Genomic DNA, 23,482 nt, shown 5'->3' on the forward strand with positions numbered 1-23,482 from the left:
TGTCTTACCATGTTCTGAGTTTACATTGTGTTGTAATCTTTTAACATTCTTTTGTAGCACTTTCACATGCCTGTCATATTCAGCTGACGGAAAGTGCATATTGGCAGCAGGGCAGAGTCCATACATCTGCATCTATTCTATTCTTGAGCAGACTCTAGTCAAGCGTTTCAAGATAACACAGAATCTCTCAATGGACGGTGTCATGGTCTGTAGTTCTACTTACTACTTGCACAGCTTTCATACATGGAGGGTGAACCTCTACACATATATTTAGTTTTCTATGGAACCTGGATATTGTCGGCTTTAGTATTGGATATTGATATTGAGTGTTGGATATTGATGTTGAGTATTGGATATCGATGTTGAGTATTGGATATCGATGTTGAGTATTGGATATCGATGTTGAGTATTGGATATCGATGTTGAGTATTGTATATTGATGTTGAGTATTGGATATTGAAGTTGAGTATTCGATATTGATGTTGAGCATTGGATATTGATGTTGACTATTGGATATTGATGTTGAGTATTGGATATTGATGTTGAGTATTGAATATTGATGTTGACTATTGGATGTTGATGTTGACTATTGGATATTGATGTTGAGTATTGGATATTGATGTTGAGTATTGAATATTGATGTTGACTATTGGATGTTGATGTTGACTATTGGATATTGATGTTGAGTATTGAATATTGGTGTTGACTATTGGATGTTGATGTTGACTATTGGATGTTGATGTTGACTATTGGATGTTGATTTTGACTATTGGATCTTGATGTTGACTATTGGATATTGATTTTGAGGATTGGATATCGATGTTGACTATTGGATATTGATGTTGAGTATTGGAACACAAAGGAGAGGGTATTGGAAACCTTGGTATTGGGATGGCTATTGAGTATTGGTCCAAGCTTGGTAGTAGAGGAGATGTAGAGGTGGTGTAATCCTAACTTATGTATATTTTTGACTGTTTCTTTTTGAATTTTGCCCTCCAGTTTTTAACATTCAATCTCTTTGACAAACTGTGAATATCGTATCTATAAAGAACCTTCCGTGTAGATTCCAGTCTTTAATTGAATATTACATCTTATGTTGTGCGATCGTAGGTAGAGGTTCGACTGTATCTGCCATACGTTGCTGGTCTCAGCCTTTCACACTCAGAAAATAACTCACCGTGCATATTCCTTTAAGTTACACTACAAGTGGCTAATTTATGAAGTTATATCTGTGTAAAAGCTGTTGCAATTTTATTTTTTAATTAAAATTATATTATACTAGTACCCTGGCGGTCTGGTGTGATTTGAGAGATTGTAATGATTGCCAATAAAGCGGAGAGAATAAGTATGTGCACAATTATTCTAAAATATACAAAGATGGAAGGGAATGATTGGCGCAGTGGTTAGCGTTTTGGTCTACCGAGCCAATCATTGGGAGTTCGAATCTGTATCAAAATTTGTATCATCAAACAATCCTGTGATCCAACACGCTTTTTTTCAAACATCCAACTCCATGTCTGAAGCATGTTACTTGGATATGGCTCTTATTATAGTAAAGGTGAAATATCAATTATAATATTTCACTTATAAGTGAAAATATAAGTGACATGACATATTAATTACTAGTCAATTATAATTATTAATAGTCAATATTATGTATTAACAGTCTATTGTTAGTCTTATATTATTAATAGTCAATTGATAAGACAAGCCAGTCGCCAATACAAACTGGACACCGTTGATTACCATATTCATTAATCAATGGTGATTATGTCTTTCGGCTTTGTGGAATAACTAACATAGACACAAGACAGGAAGGCAGCTCATATAGACCAATATTCTTATTGGTTAACAGGAATTCCTAGACAAGCGTAAAATGACAGAAGCGGGGAATATAGATGAGATTGAAACTAGGGATGTGACGGAGGCTGGCCTGCCCGGCGTTCGGAAAGGAGATCTCAGTCTACGAAGAGACAGACCTGAGCTTAGAGTTAGTTCTGTCAGCTTCTCCCCAACAGGTGAAAGTAGAACCAGACTAAGTGAATGCCACTTGCTTCTTTGCCTAGGAGTTCTTTAGGCTGATATGTTCTTTGAGCGTTTTTAAATTTGTTGAGCACTTTGAATGCATTTCAAGACTATTAAAGGGCCTTCCCAGCTCATCCGCAGTCAAAAATCAAAATGTTCAATCAACCAATTGTTGTGCATCATAGCTTTGAATTGGTGTGAAAATTTGATGTTTAGTTCTATGCAGCTTAATTGCCAAGCCGCTGTGTAGTTGAAGTGTTACAAGCGCCCAGGAATATTAACTAATTTTTTGTTTGTTTTGACAGAATGAATGCCAGAAAATTTTTGCTGAAGGGAATCCACTATTTTTGCTGTAAAAACTAGAGTTTCTGTCACAGATCTTTAATCTAAAGTTTCATGGAATCAACTGAAAATTTGCTCAAGAACAAGAGCCATATTCAATATTTCTTTTAGTTTTCTGAAACCGAATGCAAAAGAAAAACACTTTTGTTTCATTGTCTAATATAAAAAAATGTCAGAAATATCAGAGGCCAATGATGAAAGGTTTCACTTGCAGAAAAACATTTAGATCGCTATTTACATTTTTTTCATATATTCTAAGCTGAAAATAAAAAATTTGAAAACCTCGATATTCTGCTGTGAATTATGAGTAAAGATAAAACGAACCTGCCTTTTTTTGGCATAATACTAACCTGATATTCTAAATTTATTGTGACAAATTTTGGGCTGATTTGTTAACTCTGTGATCGTGGTCAATGTTTTTGTATCAGCACTAAGGCTAGGTGTTATAAGGCTAGGTGTTATAAGGCTAGGTGTTATAAGGCTAGCTGTTACAAGGCTAGCTGTTACAAGGCTAGCTGTTACAAGGCTAGCTGTTACAAGGCTAGCTGTTACAAGGCTAGCTGTTACAAGGCTAGCTGTTACAAGGCTAGCTGTTACAAGGCTAGCTGTTACAAGGCTAGCTGTTACAAGGCTAGCTGTTACAAGGCTAGCTGTTACAAGGCTAGCTGTTACAAGGCTAGCTGTTACAAGGCTAGCTGTTACAAGGCTAGCTGTTACAAGGCTAGCTGTTACAAGGCTAGCTGTTACAAGGCTAGCTGTTACAAGGCTAGCTGTTACAAGGCTAGCTGTTATAAGGCTAGCTGTTGTTTAGCGTCGTCAAAGAGTTACACACTTCAAACTTTGAAACTAGCTTGTGGAAAGTGAACTGGGTCGTGTCTAAAGGTCATGTCTAAAGGATATGGCTAAAGGTCATGTCTAAAATAATCCTTTTATAACTTGAATATCCTTCAGAATGATACTTCTAGCCCTGATCTCTTCATTTGAATAAGGCTGTCCTCATTTAACAATAAATAATTGATCTATATTTCCATCTAAAGTTTGATGAAGTTGTATATAGTGAGTATGTTTTTAGCCCCTTTATGAATATCTGTAGGCAGGGCATGGGCAGCAACGAGCACTGAAGGTGTGCTTGTCTATTCGCTTGACTCTTCACTCACATTTGACCCCTTCGAGTTCGGAATGGAGGTTACACCAGAAGCATTGAATCTAGCCTTAGCTCAAAAGGAGCACGAGAAAGCCCTTTTACTGGCTCTGAGGCTAAATGTAATGGATCTGATACAAGAGGCTATCGAATCTACACCCCTTGATCAGGGTTGGTTTTTTCTTCATCAATCATCCATTTTTGACCTCTTTTTGTTCTCACAGAAGATACCAGTCATATTTCAGTCGTTGCCCACAAATATTTACCATGATTAAATACTGTTGCTAAGGAGTAAGATTATGAATTTAAGTGATTGTTGATTTACCTTTATAACTTTATTTCCCCTTAAAATAATAGTAATTATTGTAATATTCTTGTCTTTACAAAAATGAGAATGTTGATATACAGCATTACCAAAATGCGCTCGCGCGTTGATGCGGTTATTCTTCTCAAAGCAAACTCATATTCATTGGTTTTCTCAAATAATGTCTGTAGCGGGCATCTGGTTGCATATCTACTCAGACAGTTGAACTTTGAACTTGTCATAAAAACTTATAAGCTCATCTTCAAACTGAATTTGTGTAGATCAAATAAGCCAATAGGAAGCCATTCTCAATTCATCCGTCATCATCCGTTTCATAGTCTTTTCAAGTTGTTTCTCATCTAAAGGCTGGTTCACACTATATCGCCGCTAGTCAGCATTTTCCTTACTGCGTTCATTGTCGATTATGTGAACCGTGAACCAATGGCATCGACGAAGCATTGCAGACACGTCCAGAAAGTTGCAGCTGTCAAACTTTCCCAATATTTCGCCGAGCATCGACGACCGCCTTTCAAGTGTGAACCATTTCAGCGATGGTAATTCGCGGTCACGGGTGACGTGATTTATTCATTTCCGTTTATGGTAGTCGTTGCGGGACTAGTTTCTGATTCCAGCTCGCGAAAATAAAGAGGTTTCATTGCAAAAATTTAAAAAGAAAAATGAGAACACTACGTCACGGAGTATTTCCAAATGCGGATGTGTTTGTGATAGTGTGGATATCGTTATCATTGATGATCACCAATTTATTGCCATGGAAACCATGACTTTACAATCCCAGTCACTGCTGTACTGATCTTCCTAGATATTTTCACACTTTTAAACCTACTGCATGTGTAAAGGCATCATTCAAGTGTTGAATTGCACTTGTAAACAGCGCATGTAAATGTCTCTCATTCAAACATGGTTTCAGCATCAATTAGTTGAAGAATGGCCATTGTTAGTGGTAGCCATTGTTAGTGGTGGCCATTGTTAGTGGTAGCCATTGTTTACAAAGTTTTAGTCTACAAAATATTACTCAGTCATCCATCACTAATTAAAATTTTTAAACGTTTTACCAACTATTCTGGCTCAGAGATATGATTGAGTTTAAGATCCACTCATCTGTATGTAGACATTACCTTCTGTATGCAACTGCTATATTGCTATGTACACTTTACTATCCGTATACAACTCCTATATACCTGGTACTTCACCTGGTACTATACCATGGTACCTTCGGGTACTAGCAGTGTAGGCTATAAATATTTCAGAATTTGCGGCTAAATTTAAGGTATATTTTATTTGAAATTGAGTTAAATTTCAAAACACGAACTTTGCTTACGCAGCGTTCAGTGGGAAAACAGGAGCCTTTCGTTCAGAATTTTGTCTGATTGTGTAGACGTATGTTTCACAATTGTTTGGTGTTTGTCACAAGCAATCATCTTATTTAGTAAAATCTTATGTGTGCCACCACGGCCTCTAAGAGGTCTATAGAAAAAACTATTAATGATATTTATAATAATGATATTAACGAATATTTATAATAATGATATTAATGAATATTTAATGACACTTAACCGTTGTATATCCATAATGTCCTAGGAGGGCAGGTGAGTGTGTATCCCTTTGCTAGTGTTTTCATCTGCTTGAAGAATGCAGTAGTACATTTTCATTGTATTAATAATTTCTTTTATTTTAGATTTTAAGTTATAAGGAATTTTCACATTCAAATGTACTGTATATATAACAGTTCCGGGAGTTACTATTGTGTGGGTTAAAAAGGTTGGAATAAATAAATGTATTTCCTTTATTTAAATGGGATGTATTTGTTTACATTACAAGTTTTTGGTTTGTAAGCGTCGGTCTGGAACAAATTAAACGTGCATCTCAAGGTACCACTTTACAATCTATTGTGATTGACTGAACCTTTTGAGAAATTAAAATTGTGTTCATTATGTTGTCAGATAGATAGATTTTGTGACACTACCTTGCCCTTTTTCACTCGTAATAATGATTATAAACATGGATATGGCTGATAGAAAATAGAAAACATCAACAATTAAATTCACAACAAGCTAGGACAATGCATGTACCATCTTGCGATGACAGACGCTTACTCGCAGTGCTTCGCCTCATCCAGTTGGCCAAAATATCGTTTTCTTAAATACTTGAACAACCTGTTAATTGTCTCATGAATGTTCCATGTAACGATGGTAATTATAGGGCCGCTGACTTAGCAACGTTTTAGGAATTTCTGGGTGTTTGCTAAGTTAGTCAGTCGGTGTATCAGTTCTGTTTCTCCTGCAGTTGCTGTTCTGGTGCAGAACCTTCCAGACCGATATGTTGACAAACTGCTGGAGAAGTTACCCTCCTACATAGAGTCGTCTGCTCATATACAATACTATACTCATTGGGCCATCCACCTACTCACTATCCATGGGCCAGCGCTGAAGTCTCGGAGTCAGCGTGTTATTGCTGCCACCACTGCCCTCCAGAAATCACTCACCTCTAAGCATGAACAACTCCGCAAGATGTAAGTAGCATTCCCCTAGTAGAGCTGATAGTACTAGATGCTAGAGGAACTTTAGATTTGAAATATGTATGTTATTATTATTGTTAATATTGCTGCAGCTAGGGTTGGTAATGTTATCTGACATTTTTGCAAACAAAGAACAGACAGAAAATAAACATTGGATTTTTATTCATAAACCAATGAATGGCCTTTTCTTACTTATCCTGATAATAGGGACCAACCAGCATGGAGCTTAAAACATGACAAAATAGTCAACAGTATCCATCTCTCCAGCTTTTTATTGTCTCAGCTGGCTTGTTTGCTCATCTTTTCTACTGTAAGTTGCACACGATGATCCGCTGACCCTGGCTGACCTTTATAGATACTGCCAGACGCTTCCCTCTCTGTTCCAGAGATGGAACAGATCCAGTTGTTTGATTTCTTATGCACTGCTACCGACTAAACATTCTGTTATATATCCGCCTAACAAGTTGAGCAGAGACCTTGTAAGCACGAAACGTATACTAGCTTTTTGCACACTAGTTTTCCATGCCGGCCATTAAAACCATTTATGTAAATCACAAATATCAATGACTCCGCATCACATGGTGAACAGTCAATATCAATATATCATTTGAGCAAGTTGTCTTCTTCATAGTAACCCCGAGGGAAATCATTATATTTGGGGCTCGAGGAAAAAGTGAACAAAGCGTGCCATTATAACAACTAAATGTGCGACCAATAGTAGGAAAGAGGTAATGTAAAATACCGCAAAACCTCTATTTGACCTCCACTATGGAAGGGTTGGAACATAGAGCGCCACCTTTTAATTGAACACCACCTCTATTTGACCACCACTTTGACATGTAGAAATCAAGAGACTGAGTGATCAGTAGAAAAGTGTCCACAAAATGGTACTCGGCTGTATCAATAACGATTAATTCTTTCGTTGTTGCTCTTCATATCGAAGCCTGTGTTCTAACTCTTAAGCTTCATCGGTTTTTTCATTAAAACTTTGAAAGCATCATCATGGAAATAATTAATAACTGTATCAGGCAAATAGTAGTTCTTTGTTTAACACGGTTTTGATACTTCGACAAATATGATAAACGGTTTGGTAATTACGATAGAACCTGTACGTTACTATTTTGAGGCTAAAACTTGTGCTTTCCATGAATGTGCACCCGCAGCTGTAAACGTATTCTAAATGGTGACATGTAAAAGTTTTGCTTCGCTAAACAAATTATTTGGATGCTAAGTCACTGATATCAACTAGTTTGGCCGTGCAGAAGAAGAATTGAGGTCAGAAGACACTGTGGGAGGTGTTGAACAGCCGAAAGACGATTATATGTGTTCAAGCGAAAGCAACAATCAGAACGCAACTGGCCGAGCAAACAGTGCAGATAATTTTGTTTCATAAGTGTTAATTTTTGTTTTTGTATGTATTATAAATATAATTTGTTATGTCAATTGTTTTTTTAATATATATTTGTTGCTTTTAATATATTATTATTATATAACTTATAAATTTACAGATTTATAGCATATTATTTAATAGCAACTTTGCCGTTATCTAAACTTGGGTTTCGATGGATCGCCACTCATAACTCATCTTCTATTGCGCCTGAAAAGCTAGTTCTGGCTGCAAACTGTAGCAAACATATCAGTGAGTGCAATGAGATTTTATTCAACATTGTTAAATATCAATATACAATAAAAATATGCCTTCAAATTTAGAATGAAATAGAAAATTGTAAGCTCCAACAAATTGCAACGCAGGCTTTAGGATCATTACAGGTTAATCGCAAGCACTTTATATCAACTGATGGAGATATTTCTCAGCTCGGCAAAATGCATATTCATTTAGAGCTCTACTACAAATTGGAGGGAAGTTGTAGCAGATTTATTGCATCCATGTCAAGGATTAAATTCCACAACTAATATGCCCAGTACGCTGGTCAATTCTAAGTTGGATGTGAATAGATTAATGTTGGTCCACCTGAGGGGGAGTGCAAAATATAGGCAACATTCACTTCGCCCCGTAAAAGCTTTATATTTAGCTTCCTAAAATTCTGATGAGCGGTTCGAAACATACAACGCCACCCTCTATTTGAATGGCACCTCTAATAAAACGCTATTATAGGTGGAGGGTTGAAAAATAGAGCGCCATGGCGTTCAAATGGAAGTTTTACAGTAACCTTGAGTACTAATTTGTCTAATCATTTGGGTAATGATAATGGGTAATATTGAGAAGTAACTAGCAAACTAGATTATGACATGAAATGCTTTCTAAGAAGCACAAAATGGCACTAAATTAGGTGCCATTTTGACAAATAGATTGACCAATTATAATTGGTCTCAGTCACTTCATAGCCATTACGTCTTTGCTTGATTTGTCAGTATGGAAGTATCGTCGACACATTTGCTATCTGTTTTGGATCATCAGCAATTTTTGCAGTGATTTGCATTGCTAAATTTAACATTAAAAAGCTGTTGATCAACGTTGAAAACGGCCTAGTACAAAAAGCTAGAAAAATACGGCTATAGAACAAGAGAATTATTTTGTGAAAAAATTATGTAAAATGTTTTATAAATAGTTCCATGCTGGTGACTTTCATGTATCTGTTACAAGTGAGAGTATATTTGCCTGTCTATAAGTAGTGGTTTTTGTGACCTCTTAGCTGTCATTGTCACTTATAGTGAACTTTAGATGAAGCTAGTTGCGTTGGACACGAATAAAGTTAAGTCTTGTCTTTACTGGTAGAAACCAACATGTTCATTGTGAAACACCAACAATGGGTTTGACATACAAATGGTGCATTTCATGTGTGTGTGGTTTAAGGAGAATACTCCGGCGAGATCTTGTGATGAAAACAATTCTTTTGGACTACTGTCACCTATGTAAACTTTGAGAAACAACTCTCAGCGTGTCTGCTATGATAACAATGCTTATATTAAAAAGTCCACAGTTCAGCGATCATCGCTGAACTGTTCTATGTCAATTATGTAGCTGCTGCCATAGACTGGAGCAATAAGACTGGTGAACACAAACTCTGTAGCCTCAACAAGGAATGATTTTGTTTTTTAAATACCGTGAAACCTCTAATTGAACGCCACTTTCAATTAGAGGTTTTACAGTGATTCTATTCTTGCAAAACTGTTTTGGCTTCTAGAACGATCTTTGTGCACACGGTGCCAGTGTGTGTTGTAAACACAAGATGTATGTATAAGAATATAATTCTAAGGGCTGCTCAACATGGGATGACAACTGCTGAGTCATTCATACAACGGCTATGATTACTACACCTCTATCTTTGCTTGGAAATACATATGATTTTTTCAACTCCTCTCATAGAGTATTGATTAAAGTTATGGTCCTATTTTTTGTTTCTTAGACATCACTGTATGCCTGGGATCTGGTTTATTGGTTATCTCTCAATATTACCCAATATCATTATGCCCAAGTGGTTACACAAATTTAGTACTCGAAGTTCTTACAAATATGCTCCTACAACGTAAAAAATCGATTCTAGAAGTGCTTATGTTATAGGAATTTTACATTATGCGAACAGTAAAATAAATGTTAATTTATTAATCCCCATTCCAAGATCTTTCCAACTCACTCTTTTGGTCCTTCAAAAAGGGGAATAGTAGACTCAATTTTTTAATTCATTGGTTGTACCGTAACTGTACTATTATTGATGTATACCGACAACTTTTCTCTTTTATTACTTTCATTTGGTTTATGGTCCATGATTGCGGTAGTCTTACAATAAGTTAAGGGGAGCGCACCTCCAATGTCAATTTACAACGGTTTGTTAATTTTTTTCTAGACAGCAAGGTCTATTCTGTAGAAGAATAACAGAAATATTACATTCGTTTTAAATAACGTAAAACAAAAACTATTTTTACTATAATAAAAGCGGTGTCTCACTGTCTGTTCACCGATTTGTCTCCAGGGTTCAAGGTTGGGATAAAAGCTAGCTTTCGACGATACTCCAACTCGTGACATCCCCCTTTAGGCATTTATGAATACGGTAATTGCGCGTCTAGCGACTCTCTGTGCTTTGTCAACGTATCTGACGTTTTTTCATGGCAAATTACACTGCCAGGATTATATATATACCGGTAATAGAGATATATGTTGTTTTTTTCTCTCTCAAGTGTGACAAGAGAGAAAGTGATATTTTAAAGGCTAACTATGAGATTCTCGTTATTCAAGTTGGATTATGTTATATGGTAATTTTTATGCTGTACGAAGCAACAACTTAACATAAATTCTTTACATTAAGTGAAATTTACATTATAGGAGAATCTACTGTACCTCTTTCCTACTATTATAGGAGTCTACTGTACCTCTTTCCTACTATTATAGGAGTCTACTGTACCTCTTTCCTACTATTATAGGAGTCTACTATACCTCTTTCCTATTATTATAGGAGAGTCTACTGTACCTCTTTCCTACTATTATAGGAGAGTCTACTGTACCTCTTTCCTATTATTATAGGAGAGTCTACTGTACCTCTTTCCTACTAATATAGGAGAGTCTACTGTACCTCTTTCCTATTATTATAGGAGAGTCTACTGTACCTCTTTCCTATTATTATAGGAGTCTACTATACCTCTTTCCTATTATTATAGGAGAGTCTACTGTACCTCTTTCCTACTATTATAGGAGAGTCTACTGTACCTCTTTCCTATTATTATAGGAGAGTCTACTGTACCTCTTTCCTACTATTATAGGAGAGTCTACTGTACCTCTTTCCTATTATTATAGGAGAGTCTACTGTACCTCTTTCCTACTATTATAGGAGTCTACTGTACCTCTTTCCTACTATTATAGGAGTCTACTGTACCTCTTTCCTACTATTATAGGAGTCTACTATACCTCTTTCCTATTATTATAGGAGAGTCTACTGTACCTCTTTCCTACTATTATAGGAGAGTCTACTGTACCTCTTTCCTATTATTATAGGAGAGTCTACTGTACCTCTTTCCTACTAATATAGGAGAGTCTACTGTACCTCTTTCCTACTATTATAGGAGAGTCTACTGTACCTCTTTCCTATTATTATAGGAGTCTACTATACCTCTTTCCTATTATTATAGGAGAGTCTACTGTACCTCTTTCCTACTATTATAGGAGAGTCTACTGTACCTCTTTCCTATTATTATAGGAGAGTCTACTGTACCTCTTTCCTACTATTATAGGAGTCTACTATACCTCTTTCCTACTATTATAGGAGAGTCTACTGTACCTCTTTCCTACTATTATAGGAGAGTCTACTGTACCTCTTTCCTATTATTATAGGAGAGTCTACTGTACCTCTTTCCTATTATTATAGGAGAGTTTACTGTACCTCTTTCCTACTATTATAGGAGTCTACTGTACCTCTTTCCTACTATTATAGGAGTCTACTGTACCTCTTTCCTACTATTATAGGAGTCTACTGTACCTCTTTCCGACTAATATAGGAGTCTACTGTACCTCTTTCCTATTATTATAGGAGAGGCTACTGTACCTCCTTCCTACTATTATAGGAGAGTCTACTATACCTCTTTCCTACTATTATAGGAGAGTCTACTGTACCTCTTTCCTATTATTATAGGAGAGTCTACTATACCTCTTTCCTACTATTATAGGAGAGTCTACTGTTACTCTTTCCTACTATTATAGGAGAGTCTACTGTACCTCTTTCCTATTATAATAGGAAAGTCTACTGTGCCTCTTTCCTACTATTATAGGAGAATCTACTGTGCCTCTTTCCTACTATTATAGGAGTCTACTGTACCTCTTTCCTACTATTATAGGAGAGTCTACTATACCTCTTTCTTATTATTATAGGAGAGTCTACTGTACCTCTTTCCTACTATTATAGGAGAGTCTACTGTACCTCTTTCCTACTATTATAGGAGAGTCTACTGTACCTCTTTCCTACTAATATAGGAGAGTATACTGTACCTCTTTCCTATTATTATAGGAGTCTACTGTACCTCTTTCCTATTATTATAGGAGAGTCTACTGTACCTCTTTCCTACTATTATAGGAGAGTCTACTGTACCTCTTTCCTATTATTATAGGAGAGTCTACTGTACCTCTTTCCTACTATTATAGGAGAGTCTACTGTACCTCTTTCCTATTATAATAGGAAAGTCTACTGTGCCTCTTTCCTACTATTATAGGAGAATCTACTGTGCCTCTTTCCTACTATTATAGGAGTCTACTGTACCTCTTTCCTACTATTATAGGAGAGTCTACTATACCTCTTTCTTATTATTATAGGAGAGTCTACTGTACCTCTTTCCTACTATTATAGGAGAGTCTACTGTACCTCTTTCCTACTATTATAGGAGAGTCTACTGTACCTCTTTCCTACTAATATAGGAGAGTATACTGTACCTCTTTCCTATTATTATAGGAGTCTACTGTACCTCTTTCCTATTATTATAGGAGAGTCTACTGTACCTCTTTCCTACTATTATAGGAGAGTCTACTGTACCTCTTTCCTATTATTATAGGAGTCTACTGTACCTCTTTCCTACTATTGATCACGTATTTAGCTGTTATAACGGTACACTTTGTTCACCATTTTTGAAGCATCAAATATAATGGTTTTATTGAAGTTACTATAAGGAAGACAACTTCCCAAATGATATATTGATGTTGAATGTTTACCATGTGATGCGGAGTTGTTGATATTTGTGATTTATATAAATGGTTCTAATGACCAGTAATGATGCATGAACAACTAGCGTGTTAAAAGCTAGTATATGCTCCATGCTTGCAATACTTCTGCTCAACTCGTCGTGTAGGTTTACATATATAACAAAATATTTAGTCTGTCGCAGTTTGCAGGAAACCAGACATCTCTACAAACCAGTTTTAGTTGATTAGTTTTTGGGAGGGAAGGAGGGTTTTATATCTATAAAGGTCATACAGGGTCGAAGGGTCAATATTCATATTTCAAAGCAGCCATCAGATAACTATCGTTACATGAATTAGACTGCTATGTGTCTATGTGAATACGTCTATGCTTACTAGATGCGACTACAATAAATACACCATGGACTACATGTTATCTGCGGGCAAGTCTAAACGGAAGCGAGGAGAAGAGGAAATGGATTTTCATGAAACTACGGAGGTGTAGTTGTGCTGATCTTTTTGTCTATGGGGATGTGTCCATTGCCACGTGATATCATCAGTCTATGCAGATGAGAATGTAAAGCTGCTACTTTCTGACACTGCTAAAGGTTGTTGAGCTCTATGAAATCAGTCTATGAAATCATTTCTTGCAGTGTTAATCAGTTTGCGAAGATTGATTATATTTTACATTTATGATTGAACAATAGCCAAGACTATAAACAATTTGTATATAAATATTCAAAAGGAAAAATAAAGATATTAACCTACTCGTGGTAATAACACTTTTGGCAGATGCGTATTAACAATTGAGAAACACAAACATGTAACAATTGTATGTGGATTGGGTAGTCAGCAGTGTGGCGTCAGCCTATCCGAGTGCAACTAGCAAATCTAGCCAACCGAAGGAGAAAAGAATGATCCAAGGTGAAGCGAGGATGCCAACAGCTGTAACAATAAAGAAATACATTCGGACGGTGGTGAGATTTATTCCTTATACAATGTCTGTATTTGGAGTTGTCTTATCACAAGTTTGTCTAACTGCAGACTAAATATTGGCTAACAGGGCAAGAGGAAACTGATTACCTTTACAGCTGCAATGGCTCTTCAGGTTAGTTAATCAAGGCGAAACTATTTTAAAATCGTTTTTGTCTTACTTAAATATACAAATGTCGTTTATACATTTTTAAAAGTCTTAAGGGAGCATTTTTCGACTTGTGTGAATTAAACTTGACCATTTGTTGAAAAACCAAGATTGTCATTTACAACATTGTTACTCATTTTAAATTCAGTCAATAGCCATAAATTAAATATTAAATTAATTCTCTTTTCGGCCTCATTTTAAATAGTAAACCAAACAGTTGTAAAATTATTGTTATGAATGATTATGTAGGCTAAGTCTTGAACGTTTCATTTTTTAATGGGTGAAAATAACAATCTGTACTGATATGATCAAACCACGTATATTTTCATTTGCTTATTTCAAGTCATATACATGTATTATATGACTAAGAGTATATAGATTGTAACCCAAAGTATTTTTGAAGCAAACATTTCGCATATCTGTATGGCTTCAGAACCACAAACTTTACGAAATGTGTCAGTTTCAACAAAGTTGCTCAGTTTGTTTTGCACTTAACTGTGTTCACATATAATTCATCATAGCCATGTACTCATGATCACTATGGAGATAGATATGAACAACTTGCTACAGGCACTCACCAAGAACAATCCCTGTTATGGACCATCCCAAGGAGCAGTTCTTTTTTGAGTGGTACCTGCAATAACATTTGATCGAATATTCCTCATAGTGGCACACATGTAAAATATTTATATATAGCAATAACTTCTATTAGTACCCTCTGGGGAAGCCTGTTTTATTAATGTTCTTAAAATTATATTTCTCTGATAATAATTTGCAAAAATGATAAAAATTGTGTCATAAGGAGCCTGCGGCACAAATCAAAATATGTGACCAAGGTATTGCCTTCCATTTCTGTAACAGTGTTTTTGTTTAAAAACATTGTGTCTGAAGTTTTATTTGCTTCTGATCACCTTTACTTTATAAAATTGTTTTTGTTTATTGTTTGCAGTCATAATATTGTAATATTTTTATTAGAATTTGTTGTAAACTATACATGTAATACTGCTCATTTGAAAAGCAAAATGTAATTTTCCAGTGCATTAAAGCATTAATTCCCAAACACGACGGTGTAATTTTTTACCAGATCAGCGCGGTATTAGAAAATGCGTGCAACCACAATCACTGTTTCCGTGCTTTGAATGGATTTGAAGCCCAGGGCTGGTACTACCCCCTAAAAGGCCCATTAGGCTCGGCCCAAAATCACGTTTTAAAGGGGGTTTTCAGACCATGGGGCACTGTCAGTGAATTGCTACTTTAAGGGGGTTTCCACAGCCAAGCCAGTGAAAGGGCCCGTGAAAATTATTTTTATAGCTTCTGAATCATATTGGATGTTTAGCGGGGCGTGGAACCTGGGTGCCCACTAGGTAACTCCCAGTGTTTAAGGAGTTTATTTCAAATTGACCAACCAGGTGATTGGGGTTACAATATCCAAGTCTGGGCCTAGCCAGGTGGGTGTTTCTTTCAGAGTATCAGCCCTGGGATTTGGAGTTGCCCACTGCTAACAAATTTGTACCCTAATTTTTTTAAGGATTTGGAGTTGCACTATAAATGTTTTTAATATTCATGATAGATCCTACAGAAAAAAGTTTGTTGAAGTACACTCGCTTTCAGGTCATGTCATGATCACTTTTCAGTTGATGCGCAGTCAACTAGCTGCACTAAAAAAAATTTTTCCTGTTCTCCTTGCACCAGTAATCTTTCCTTGGAATGTAAATCCTAATCTAGAGGCAAAAAGTCGCGCAGAAACAGTAATTAGAAGCAGTAGCATGTTTTGTAGCAGAGACCCATGTGGTTGTTTGCGGAAGTTGTTTACCTCCTGAGGGGGAGCTTAGCCAAGCCTTATTAATTCGAATCAATCAACAGTGACAGTTTCTATGATGACGAAGTACTCTCACAGCGAACACTTTGGCACTAATTTTGCAAAGTAAAATAACATGGAATGTTTTCACATTTTACTGTTTCTATGATTCGCAGTGGAAGCAACTCCGAATCCAATCGAAACATGGAAAAGCAGTAAATTATATCCCATGTTAATTCCATAACCTAATTTGCGCATTAACAGGCCACAAAGGTGATAGAGGGTGATGAGAATATCATACATTATTATAATATTATATACAGAATATATGTAAGTACATCATATACCAATATTACTGTTATTCTTATTTATGTAATACCATATATATCTTTAATATATACATAATATAATAATATATATACCTTTAATATTTTCATAGTTCTAGGCTTTAGCTGTCATGTCACCACCTGTTCAGGCCTTTCAATATGCAAATATCAAGCTTGGTTAGGAAGTTGCTATCATTGTAACTAGGGAAGGTTACCAAGGTGTGTTGTATTGAAGGTCATAAAAGGTTATGTAATAATTAAGGGTCACTGAAACAGCTCTACTTCCTGTTGTTCGTTACTGGTTCAACATTTTTCAAATTATGTCCTATGGATTAAAGCGGGTAATTCTACCACATGTTTGGGGGTAGGTGAGTGAACATTCCACTATAAATGTATTGTTCTCTTCAAAAGTATTCTATGTTTATGATCATGTTTAAGTGTTTGACGCTAGAAAATAGATTTCTTATCATTTCAATACTGACAATTACAAAAATATCAAATATCAGTGTTTGTTTAAAGATTATTATTTTGGTATTAGTTAGTATCAATAAGTAATATTGATATGCATATAGGGGAGTGGTTAAGCACAAATTATGCATTTTAGCTGTGCTTGGTGAAAAATATTTCTGTTCAGATGTCATCTTAACTTGTACAAGTACGGTTAACCCTCGTAAAAACGGTCTTATCGATCTGGATATCGGATAAGACTGACAGGTTTAGGTATAGCACCTGTAATCAAAGTGTAGTTATGTTCAAACAATTAATAAGCTTATTATAATATAAATAATTACAATATACTAAAATAGGCTCATAATGATTTTAGTAAAAATCTAGAAAATTATTTAATGTAAGAAAGGCTTGTCTGTTGGGGATGTTCACATGAATCACTCGCTAAAGAGAAATACTTTTTTAAATTGTATCGTTTGTGTGCTATTTCACTTTCATGATGCTGAAATATAATTTTATGTGATATAAAAATACAGTATGCTAAAAACCACCACTTAAGTTTAAAAAAGTAATTTATTTAATATTCAGTACGACAAAACAGTTGTAATAAATTTTGCACAAATAATTTGTCATTACAGGAATTGTCTAACCTTTGTTGCTATTTTAAAATATTTCCACAGCTTAGAAATTTGTTTGTGCTTGTAGACCAATTATATAGAGTATAGTATAGTATACAACATATAGGGCAATGTATATAGGCCTTATTACTGTGATTTCTTGCATATATGGAAATATCTATTGGCACATCGGTTAAACTGTATAGTTGAACTTTAGTAGTCCATCATAACGAGGGTCAACAGTAAAGGTCCTGTCTACTTTGCGCTGAAGAGGAAGAAGAGGTCAGGTTCAATTCTTACATGTGGCCATTCTCTTTTAATGACTATCGTAAGCATTATAAAATGTACATTAGCCAATTGGATTGATCATTAAATATCAATATTGAGAACTGTTACATCTGATTAGCGTTTACAGAGACACATTGGTTATCTGTTGACCGGAAATGCATTTTTGAGTCGTCTCCAAATGTGTGGACAAACTGAAGAGCAAGGCCGTGTGTTATTAGAACTTACCTGCTGAGATTGCCACTGGTGTAGTCCGAGTAGCTCAACAAGGCATAAATTAGTCCAAAGATGCCACAGAATGTTGGACATAGAATGCAGGAAGTAACAGCAGTTCGAAACATGTGCCAGTTGAAATTATCTGCTCCTGGTGTTCTCACTACTTCACTTGGATACGTCTGTAAAACAAAAATATAACAGAAACTTGTAAAATCTGATTTTATAATGTAGCAGTGATAATAGTTTGTGATATTTTTACCATACACCGTGCTACCTGATTGATAATATTTGTCTAGTAAGTCTGTGATAAACTGTCCATATTGCCACATTTTCAAATTTTACAGCTTTTAATGCTAGTGCATTCTGAAATTGAATTTTTTGAAAGGTTATATCTAACTTGCTTCCTTTACCGAGTTATAACTCGACAAGGACGCATTAATCCCACGACCAAATGAGCGGAGCGAATGTTTGAGTTTTTATGATAAATGCATGTGCACACAACTCACGAAAATTATTCATCAACAACGTCGCAACCCTTGTACCGACATCTCATCAACAAATTTAACCATTTTTGTGTAGAGTCATTTAAGTATAATAACGATACAAAACACATAAAAACATATTTAAATATGTTACCAAGTTTTTGAAAATTATTGACATATTCCTATTATACACAATAGACAGATTTATTTGGCCGAAAATCGTTATTAAAACTTGCGAAGCCTTGCTTTTATCAAAATTGAGACCGGCAAACGAACCGCCGAGCGACAGAGAATAGAACCATCAAGTCATGCGCATTTCACGAAAGAATAACGTGCACATTTCACCAGTCTATAGCACTGGCGAATTACCGAAGGTTTCTGTAATTAACGTAGGAGTACTGAAATCGTTTCTTTTTTGCCGATTTCAAAGTAACTGACATTTTGGAAACTTTTGAGTACTTTGGTATTCTAATTGGTGTCCAAAGCAGTGAAAGTAAAGGAAATGACGATGATATTTTTTTCTAACGATTCTCATGAGATTATTACAATATTTAATTATAAGTTTGGATGACTATTGAAGTGTTATAGTCACACTAACAACATCGATGATGGGCAATATGTTAATGTTATTATTTTTTCTAAATAGTTTTGTTAAATAGATTTTCTAAAAATCTATATAAATATCACAACTTCTTGATATTGTTAGCTATGACGTTTTGAAATGTAAATAAAGTTGTGCATTGGTTTTCTATTATTACTGTATTACTTTATTAATAATACTGGTTATTCTAATAATATCAGTGCATTTTACTTCTAATATTGCATTTCTCCTATTGCAGGGGGAGAGATATAAACATATAATCTTTTCCTTTCATTATTGCTGTTTGTCATGACCAAACCATTTTTTAAATATATTTTCTAAAAACCTATATAAATATCACAACTTCTTGATATTGTTAGCTATGACGTTTTGAAATGTAAACAAAATTGTGCATTGGTTTTATATTATTACTATGTTAATAATATTGGTTATTCTAATAATATCAGTGCATTTTACTTCTAATATTGGTCAATATTACATTTCTCCTATTGCAGGGGAGAGATATAAACATATAATCTTTTCCTTTCATTATTGCTATTTGTTGTATATAATAACACCCACACCCAGTACATTACAGCTATCATTGCAGTTATCCTAATGCACTGCAGTGCCATTTGACTGCTAATATTGCATTTCTCAACCATCAGTACCCTTTCTTTTTTCCAATATCGCTTTGGTCGTGGGCTGTATGACAGTGGAGTTTCTAGTAATATTATAGTTGACTTTATATCTACAACAATGTCTGTTAGAATATTCTAGGTTAGCCTGACCGCAGGGAGGGATTAAAAAAAAGTAGTCAAAAGCACACAAAAAATCGTGCCTCTGGTTTATATGTTTAATTCTACGGTCTAAGATGCTTGCATGACTTTTAAACCAGATGAGATTTTTGAACTCGGCTTTACGACCTTACGACTTTACGGGTTTGTGAAATAATTCAGTGCTGTCCGAGGTACTGCACTGATGGCTCCACTGAGCAGTAGATGGTTGACAGACAGCCACAGAAAATATCTTTGCTTCCAGACTGCAAGTTTGTCTAAAAAGCAGTTTGCCTTCTTGATTTTCATATTCAAAGAAATTACGAAAATAAAGGTCGTTTGCTTGAGTTGCTGTAATAGAAATATCATTAAATGGTATTTGAAGAAATAACTAACAAACAGTCGGCTTTGAGGTGTATTACTTCTTACAATTGTCGAACAGTGCCCGAGGATAATAGTGCGCTTATGTGAAATGTCCCTTTATCCTATTATCAAGTACCTAACAAACGATAGCTAATGCAGCTCTTGCTTTCATTAAAAGCATACTCACTCATGGAAATGTTTTAGAATCACAACCTGACTGACCTACATTCAGGCTAGACCTGACCTACATAATCATACCCTGACAGGTTGAAAGCTTTGTGGAGAAGGTTCCTGTTTCTGATCACCATATCTAAAACAAGCAAATGTTAGAATTATCTTTTTCGCCACACTTGATGGATTTTTTCACCTGGTTTTTATATTTTACATTTGTAACCACTGACATGCAGTGGGTCCAAAATGTGCCAACAGCTGCTGAAGTTAACTTTCAGTTTATTTACAAGTTTTTCATGTTTTGCTGAAATTTGGAGGTTTTTTAAACTATGTCAACCTGCAGTAACATCTGCTCGTGGTAGAAGAAAGGAAATACAGAATACCATGTTTTGTTTTAGAATGATTGTAGTTCCACACTATTATTACCTTTCCAGCGGATTTATCATATCAAATGTAAAAGAGGGGTTAAAAATAACAATTTAGTATGACAATAACTGTTTATCAGTTGCTAAGAAGTATGTGTCATCATGCGCAGACAAAAAGTATGTAGAAGCAAAATGTAGACAGGTAAGAAAATACAAATAAATGTATCTATTCGTAAGTGTCGAGCAACACTGGTGCACAAACTGAAGAGATATTTGAACACAGTCGGTGAAAGATTTCTATTTCAGATATCAACAGCTAGTTGACTAGTTTAGGCAGGTAATTGTATTTAATAATAATGATATTAATAATAATAATAATCACGATGTAACCAAATTGACAGGAAACATCAATGATGAAATGAGTTTGACACAAAGAAATTCAAATTAATACCGAATTTATCATAAACTGATATGAGGAAGCAATTTACTTTTAGTTACTAGAAAATTGAGGTGTTGTACCATTACATGGGGAATCTTTAAATCTGCTGCAGCAAATATGAAACACTTTAGCGCAACCGGAATAAAGGTTGGTAGATACGCGGGAAACACTTCACGTGTTTGTAGTTTTTCATTCCATCAAATGATTTTAAAGTAAAAATTCAAGCAGGCATTTACTCAAGTTTAGTGAACAACAATAAGGCATAGCAGTTCAAAAAGTTATTTTGTCATGGATGTTGTTATAGCAGAAGAAAAAGATCCCTAAATTCTATTTTCAATGTCGATACTTGGCAACTGTTCATGGTATATTCAAACTGCTACTTACATTTGAACCTCCTTAATATTTCTGTTACAAACATGTTTGTTTGAATATGGCTGTTTTTATTATGTTTGAGCCTTTTTGTTTAATTCAAAACAAAGGTGTACGAGTTACCCTCGTCAGTTAAAGGTGGTTCAGTGATGAGAATGAATAGGGAAGCGCTGCTTTAGCTCCAACTTATTTGACAAACAAAATCAACAAAATGGTTGCCATGGTTACAATACAGTTTAGTATGTGGACTCATTAGCAACATTAGCTAAGATTTGTGTAGGTTTGCGGTATCTCATTTGATCTACAGCTGATCTGACCTTGGTAAATCCTGGTTGCCGCCATAGTATCCTGAGTTATCATGATAAGCAAAGTTCGAAGGATTTCCTGACCCGTGGTTTGTGTATTGATAAGATGACATTTCTAAAGTAAATTAAAAACCGGTAGAAATTGTAATTAATTCAGACATTAGATTTGTTTGGAATAAAAGTGATAATATTAAAGTTGCTAAAATAATTATTTTAAGGTAAATATGAATACAGGAAGCATTTGAATGATAGGTTAAAGTTTAACTAATCATCGGCAATCGGAATATAACAACTTACAAGTCTTAGTAAGAACACTTCAAAATTTTAATATCACCATTTTCACAATGCGAAACAACTTCAACTTACACCATAAGACAATAATTTTTTCCTGCAGAACTCTTCTAAATAAACACATATCTAAGGTATAGATATGATATTACATAAATAAGAATACCAGTAATATTGGTATATGATGTACTTACATATATTCTGTATATAATATATTATAATAATATACGATATTCTCATAACCCTCTATCACCTTTGTGGCTTGTTAATGCGCAAACTAGGTTATGGAATTAACATGGGATATAATTTACTGCTTTTACATGTTTCGATTGGATTCGGAGTTGCTTCCACTGCGAATCATAGAAACAGTAAAATGTGAAAACATTCCATGCTATTTTACATTGCAAAATTAGTGCCAAAGCTTTCGCTGTGAGAGTACTTGGACATCATGGAAACGGTCACTGTTGATTGATTCAAATTAATAATACTTGGCGAAGCTCCCCCTCAGTGGAGGTAAACAACTTCAGCAAACAACCACATGGGTCTCTGCTACAAAAACATGCTACTGCTTCTAATGCTATTGCTTCGCGCCAGTCATGTGAATATAGAAGAAATGAGTTTTGATCTCCCATTGCCGACGGCTATAAGTATAACAGCACAATTGTGGGACAAGTTTCAAGTGCCCTACTTGAGGGAGTGCTGTCAGTGTTGTGAAATTTGTAGCTGCCTTTGCAGCTGAGCTTCAATGAACACCCAAAACTAATCGGAGGCCAGAGCAGTAACTAACCTTATTTTAGTAATGGGTAGAACTTCCGTCGCTCGCAGCTAGTAGCGTCTCTGTTTAGGAGTCTTGTGTTCCAAGCCTGCAGCTTCTCACACGACTATTCAAATAGCATTGTTCACCCGGATCGCTGGTCATGAATAGAACTTGCCTGAGGTCTTATTACAGCTGAAGCAAATTAAGGGCATAAACCATTCATCATTGTTATTGGCAGTATTTTAAGGCTATGTTAGTTTGTTCAATCTTGAAAATGATATTGATCAAGCTAGGCGGCCTTTGTTATGTTGGCAGCCATTTACATTCTTTTCCCTGCCATTTAAAGAGGTACAATTGACGTAATTCAGGAAAGGCTCTATGAAGGTAGAGAATGATTGCCAAATCAAGAATGTTTTGAAAAGAAATTATTCAATTGTTCAGATGCACAGAACCCCTACAGAATATGTCACATAAGATGCTCTCACATCTCTAATCATAACCTTGTATATAGTGATTGTACTTACCTCTTTCTGCATGTTTCTGGTTGTAGTTTAGCAAATGAATCGTAAGAGTTTGTGACTAGGAAGATTGGGTGGAAAGGCAACCAACCACAATTGCTTCATTGTAAAATTTAGAGCTTTCACCACTCCATTTTGAATAAAGTGCTGGCAGCCACTTGTTTAGTTGACACTTTTAAAAATAACACTTCCTATGATGTAACGATTCCTGTAATGTTACAATTCCTGAGTTAAAACATGGAACTAAGTCATAGAAAAACGGTCAACCTGATTTG

The 23,482-nt window shown here is 35.4% G+C and overlaps 2 protein-coding genes across 2 annotated transcripts in view; one reads left to right on the top strand and one right to left on the bottom strand.

The window, feature by feature from the left end:
* LOC137401418 (periodic tryptophan protein 2 homolog) overlaps nt 1-13,504 on the top strand; it is a 39,737-nt gene extending 26,233 nt beyond the window's left edge. Inside the window, exons 15-19 of the mRNA XM_068087752.1 lie at nt 58-205; nt 1,856-2,018; nt 3,461-3,679; nt 6,117-6,342; nt 13,364-13,504. Of these exons, the coding sequence (XP_067943853.1) occupies nt 58-205; nt 1,856-2,018; nt 3,461-3,679; nt 6,117-6,342; nt 13,364-13,469 (862 nt within the window). The 3' untranslated portion in view covers nt 13,470-13,504. The remainder of the gene's footprint in view (nt 1-57; nt 206-1,855; nt 2,019-3,460; nt 3,680-6,116; nt 6,343-13,363) is intronic.
* A 267-nt stretch (nt 13,505-13,771) lies between these two features.
* On the bottom strand, nt 13,772-22,838 carry LOC137401419 (uncharacterized). The gene is made up of 6 exons (XM_068087753.1): nt 22,720-22,838; nt 21,657-21,759; nt 20,254-20,305; nt 17,807-17,973; nt 14,684-14,739; nt 13,772-13,909 (listed from the first exon to the last, which is right to left on the bottom strand). The coding sequence occupies exons 2-6, from the start codon at nt 21,755-21,757 to the stop codon at nt 13,833-13,835; spliced, it is 453 nt and encodes a 150-aa protein (XP_067943854.1). The 5' UTR covers nt 21,758-21,759; nt 22,720-22,838; the 3' UTR covers nt 13,772-13,832.
* Between the last annotated feature and the right edge of the window lie 644 nt (nt 22,839-23,482).

Source organism: Watersipora subatra, chromosome 8 (genome assembly GCF_963576615.1).
Source record: "Watersipora subatra chromosome 8, tzWatSuba1.1, whole genome shotgun sequence".
In the NCBI taxonomy this organism is placed as follows: Eukaryota; Metazoa; Bryozoa; class Gymnolaemata; order Cheilostomatida; family Watersiporidae; genus Watersipora; species Watersipora subatra.

What these genes read in the sequence shown, in the direction of transcription:
- LOC137401419 (XM_068087753.1), bottom strand. Translation starts at nt 21,757, where the DNA reads ATGTCATCTTATCAATACACAAACCACGGGTCAGGAAATCCTTCGAAC. An exon ending in ACCAGTGGCAATCTCAGCAG is followed by an intron (nt 14,740 to 17,806) that starts GTAAGTTCTAAT and finishes ATGTTATTGCAG; the next exon opens with GTACCACTCAAAAAAGAACT. An exon ending in CATAACAGGGATTGTTCTTG is followed by an intron (nt 13,910 to 14,683) that starts GTGAGTGCCTGT and finishes TTATTGTTACAG; the next exon opens with CTGTTGGCATCCTCGCTTCA.